The following is a 4,912-nucleotide window of genomic DNA, read 5'->3' on the forward strand; positions in this document are numbered from 1 at the left end:
ATTTGCTCACCCGCAAGCATGAGGTTTGGATTTGATGCCACCCAGTCTTGTAGTAACACCTTACACTTTGCAGGTGTGAAGCGTATGCCAAACCAAAGTGATGACACTAGGGTGGGCCTAAAGCAGAAGGGTGCTTAGTGAAAGTAAGCGTCATTATCGGCTTCTGCTTCCGTATGAACTTTGAAACGAAAGTTTCACGAAGACCTGGAGAAATAAGAACCGAAATTTAAATAGCCAAACTATTGACAGAGCCCACCTAAGCTACCACACCGTGCCTCAGCATAGTGCGTCCAATTAAAAAATTGTAATAGGACCTCTGCGATTCGGCTATCCTACATGCCGCTGCAGCTTGAGAGTGGACTAGCGACGAGTTCAGTTGGCCTACCAGACAGTTGTAAAGTGTAGATAGACTGTTCATACAGACATTGTTTCAGACGCGTCGTAAAGCTACTGATTTCGTTCTAGGGTGCACCAGTAGAGTGTCAGAGTAGCGAAGGTTGCTAAAGACAAGTATCCAGATATTCAAATAATTTCATTTACCAAGACGTTTCCGAATGGCATTTGACCGTGATCACTATCAGCTAGCACAATCCAGTCTGAAACACTAAGAGACACGAGACACGTGTCCGGATGCCAGCCGTTCCTAATACCCGAATAACACATCATTTGGACAGATGTGTCACGTGCAGGACACGGACCAGATGAAGGCATGCCCTGATTGGTCAGAATGCCAGCCAATCGGGGTCGAGCATCTTTGACTCGACGCTTCTCACCCTCTCACAGACATTCTGGCACGGCCTTGTGGAACACTCTGTGATTACCCTATAAATACAGTTATAATAATTTTCCTTTGTCTCCATAAAGGGCTGTGTAGAGCTACCATGCCTTTTGATACATCATAGTGGCCGGATCAGGAAGCCGACGGGCCGATACAGAGTTGCACGATTGTCCACTGGACACAACACCAGAAACGTGGGATGAACAGTCAGAAACATAAACGAGGGAGGAATTCAGAGTTCCGCAAACCGCCACTTATAGACTGAGGAGCGTACGCGGAATTTCTGCGGTTCCTTTTCTTCTTCCATTGTTACAACGAGCTATCCAACAGACTCCTGAATGAAATGGGCGCTTCGGGACATGGATCCGAAGTAAATGCAAGGAAATAACGCCTCAGGACACAATCAAGCCGGCTATCCTGCTGATTGCACAGGATCACTATTTCAAACAGAATGGATGCACCAATGCACAGGCACAACTTACTTGACCTTGCCTGATTGACGAAGCAGCTTTCCCAGAAAAAGATGATTCACATAATAGGTTTCATCCGCTTGAATCCCGGCAGTGTATTGTTCAGCCAAACTGGTCACAGATGCGATGTTGGTATCTGGGGTGACCGAACCACAGCAGGAGAACAGACGCCCGAGAAGATATTGGTCTCGAGTGCTTTTCACTTGATTAACTACCGGTACCAGATCACCCGCTGCCTCAATTAAATCCACCACAACTGACAAGTTCAAGGTAAAAGAGGCACCATTATGAGTAGATTTGAAACATAAACGAGGGAGGAATTCAGAGTTCCGCAAACCGCCACTTATAGACTGAGGAGCGTACGCGGAATTTCTGCGGTTCCTTTTCTTCTTCCATTGTTACAACGAGCTATCCAACAGACTCCTGAATGAAATGGGCGCTTCGGGACATGGATCCGAAGTAAATGCAAGGAAATAACGCCTCAGGACACAATCAAGCCGGCTATCCTGCTGATTGCACAGGATCACTATTTCAAACAGAATGGATGCACCAATGCACAGGCACAACTTACTTGACCTTGCCTGATTGACGAAGCAGCTTTCCCAGAAAAAGATGATTCACATAATAGGTTTCATCCGCTTGAATCCCGGCAGTGTATTGTTCAGCCAAACTGGTCACAGATGCGATGTTGGTATCTGGGGTGACCGAACCACAGCAGGAGAACAGACGCCCGAGAAGATATTGGTCTCGAGTGCTTTTCACTTGATTAACTACCGGTACCAGATCACCCGCTGCCTCAATTAAATCCACCACAACTGACAAGTTCAAGGTAAAAGAGGCACCATTATGAGTAGATTTGAAACACAAGCAATATAGAACGAAGACGACTGTACAGCCTCAATAAACATCTTCGGTTAGTAGTATGCAATAACCAACCATCTTTTGGTGCCTAGCTGTCATGCGACTCTAAGGAAGCACGAGAGTTACTCAAGGCTGGACAGGAACAAGTGGAGATGTCCCGGGGTAATTCGTCAGTAATTCCCGCCTCAACCAATGGGGCATCTCGAGCAATGAGTGGTTACCATGAAGACAGTGTATATCCGTTAAAAGAAGTATGGTGAGATTTATAAAAACTTGCCGATAGTCCATAACCGGTTTCCACTCGTTCGAGACTCAAGCAATCATTACATCATTATCTGCGAGAAGCATGCCACAGGTCACCGTGATTGCATAGCTGTGATCCCAGATACGCGAGAAACCGACACAGGAGGTATCCGAAGTGAAGTCAGAAAGTAAGCAAGTAAGTTATTGAGTAACTAATTATGTACCTAAAGTGTTGCACTCCCTTCTAGAGTGTCCCACCGAGAATGCCGTATGCAGTAACCCTCAGTAAGCGGGCACACTACGGGTGTTTGACCTCTTACAGTAAGGCTCACGTATTGGGTCGTGGTCCGGGAGCGTTGCTGTTCGAAAGGATCTCTTTTGGAGAGACAACTGTAGTGCATGACACATTATTGTGGAAATTGAGGCCTAATTCGCTTCACTCCGAATCAGGTTATGTTAGCTTCTGCAACGTGAACACTAGGGAGCCGCAGAATCAACACAACTTTCCTCCAGAGATGAGGTTGTCTCGGCAGACAGGGTTTAAGTATAGTATTAATGTCTGCTGTCCAAAAGACTGGCAGCCGAGAACGATAGCGACAAACAACAAACCTATTCAATAAAGCCACAAATGTTATTAATCTGCAGATACAGGTGGCTAAATGAACACGGTACAAAACAAGTATCTAGTTCGATAGATAGTGATCACACGCATTTGACTTTACGCAACAAAGTGTACCAGCTAAAGAACAGCGCAAGCCGTGGCAAAGGACCTACAGGGTTTCTTATCGGATTCCAGTCTCTTATTTTGCAGTATGAATATAAACGCAGTCCATAGAGCACAGATTCGGAGTCGAATTTCCGAGCGCTCGACGAGCAGAGCATGCTCGACAACCTTGTCAACAGTGGGTTCGTTTACATCGAGCGGTAGAAGGACACGTAGTGCCAAGTCCAGGCGATTGATGGAGAGGCAACATTCCATCCACAAGGTTTGTGAAACGGACGGCCACACAAAAGACATCTACAGGAGGAAGAGGAAAAAGCATAGCATAGGCAACAAAATCCCCCACATGAAAGCTGAACATAAAGATTGCTAACGAGACCAAAATGACAGCATGTACAATGCCACTAGTTCAAACCGCAACAGGGGGCCAAGATATCATCGACAACACATCAGTGTTGAGCACTAATGTTTCGCTACCTCAAAAGGACAGCTTGTTGTCCTGTTTGCTTCAGAGTGAAAACATTAAAAGTGTTCAGTAGTATTGGTGTTTTAAGGCTGATTTCGAGATGCTTGAGGCTGTCGGCACTGGCCGACCCACAGATGTTGCGACCAAGGCCGATGCAATACGAACCGAGTCGTCAGTCCTAACAGGTGAGAATACACTATTGTTGGGGTAGGAGTTAGGGGAGAGAAAATAAAATATGCGCAAGAGAAACACGGTAAGTGTCAGCAGCACCCTTTCGCTTAGCCCTCCCCCCATACTGTACGCGACAAGTAAGGCGACCGGACTGGAGATACCGAGTGACGGCCGAGATGGTGTGAGAGTACTTGTATGTGTGTAATTCACGGTTGTACGTGGGCTTGGATACTGCCACGGCGCCCAAACCTAGATGAAGGATGACTAGGGTCCTTGACAGAAGATTTTGGCTCGAAAGCCCGACCGCAGGGCGGCGGCTTGCGGAGGAATGCTAGTGCATTACATTTACGTTTCAACTCCGACGTGGATGGCCAGGAGATCTTGTTGATTAGACTTCAAAACACTGACCAACCTGGTGTGACAGACTCTGTACGTATCGCATGGAAACTCCAGTAAAGCTCAACGGGTCGCGGAGGCACGCTGTCATACCACAGCAAGGTTGAGTTTTTGTAATGAGGTCAAACAATCATCAGATGTTTCTGGTACATTGGTACCTTGGTATTCGATACCTTGGGCAGCAGCCATACCACTACCCGCCACGATCCCCGACCTAAAGCTGCCACCTTGACGTGGTGGTCGGGCTTGAGTGCTGCAATGATCCCGCGGGCTACACTGGCTGGAACTTCGTTCCACAAGGTACAACCATGCCAGGAAGGCCAAATGGGAGCAGCCAGACCAAGAGCAGCGAGACCCCGCACTACGAGCAATCGTGGTAAGGGGCGGTCTGGGGATAAAGTTGTACTGTCCTCTGCGACAGGAGTGTGAAGGCAGTAAGGTGTTTCCCCCAGGCGACCAGCATGTCCATATTTATGGAAGCAGTTGAGTGCGCACTGATGATGTATCCTCGTATGGTGACGAAACGTTTGCAAGCCAATTGCCAAGCTCGGCGAACAGATCAACAGCCACCTGATAAACAACCAATGAACTCACCCGAGCTACCAATATTTCAACAAATTACCAAAACCCTACATTCTCCCACTGCCTTGTGGGTCAGACTTTTGAGTCGAAGGCTCAAGGTGGGGTACCTCAACAAAACCCTCTTCCTCGGCCTGGGCAACCGGGAAGTATCATTGGCCCGCGCAGTTCAGCGTCCACCGATGTCCCTCCCCAAACCCTTCCCACTGCACAAGCAAACGTCGCTG

General features: G+C 47.7%; 2 protein-coding genes across 2 annotated transcripts in view; one reads left to right on the plus strand and one right to left on the minus strand.

Annotated features, from left to right (window-relative positions):
- Window positions 1-2,988: 2,988 nt before the first annotated feature.
- The window catches only part of T265_08657 (hypothetical protein), a gene marked incomplete at both ends in the record, with an annotated part of 20,718 nt that continues 18,794 nt past the window's right edge, over window positions 2,989-4,912 (minus strand). The window contains one exon of the mRNA XM_009174528.1: window positions 2,989-3,370. Coding sequence (XP_009172792.1) covers window positions 3,092-3,370 — 279 coding nt within the window. The remainder of the gene's footprint in view (window positions 3,371-4,912) is intronic.
- The window catches only part of T265_08658 (hypothetical protein), a gene marked incomplete at both ends in the record, with an annotated part of 7,083 nt that continues 6,738 nt past the window's right edge, over window positions 4,568-4,912 (plus strand). Inside the window, one exon of the mRNA XM_009174529.1 lies at window positions 4,568-4,791. Within this exon, the coding sequence (XP_009172793.1) occupies window positions 4,568-4,791 (224 nt within the window). The remainder of the gene's footprint in view (window positions 4,792-4,912) is intronic.

The sequence above is a fragment of the Opisthorchis viverrini genome (assembly GCF_000715545.1).
Source record: "Opisthorchis viverrini unplaced genomic scaffold opera_v5_235, whole genome shotgun sequence".
NCBI classification, from domain to species: Eukaryota; Metazoa; Platyhelminthes; class Trematoda; order Opisthorchiida; family Opisthorchiidae; genus Opisthorchis; species Opisthorchis viverrini.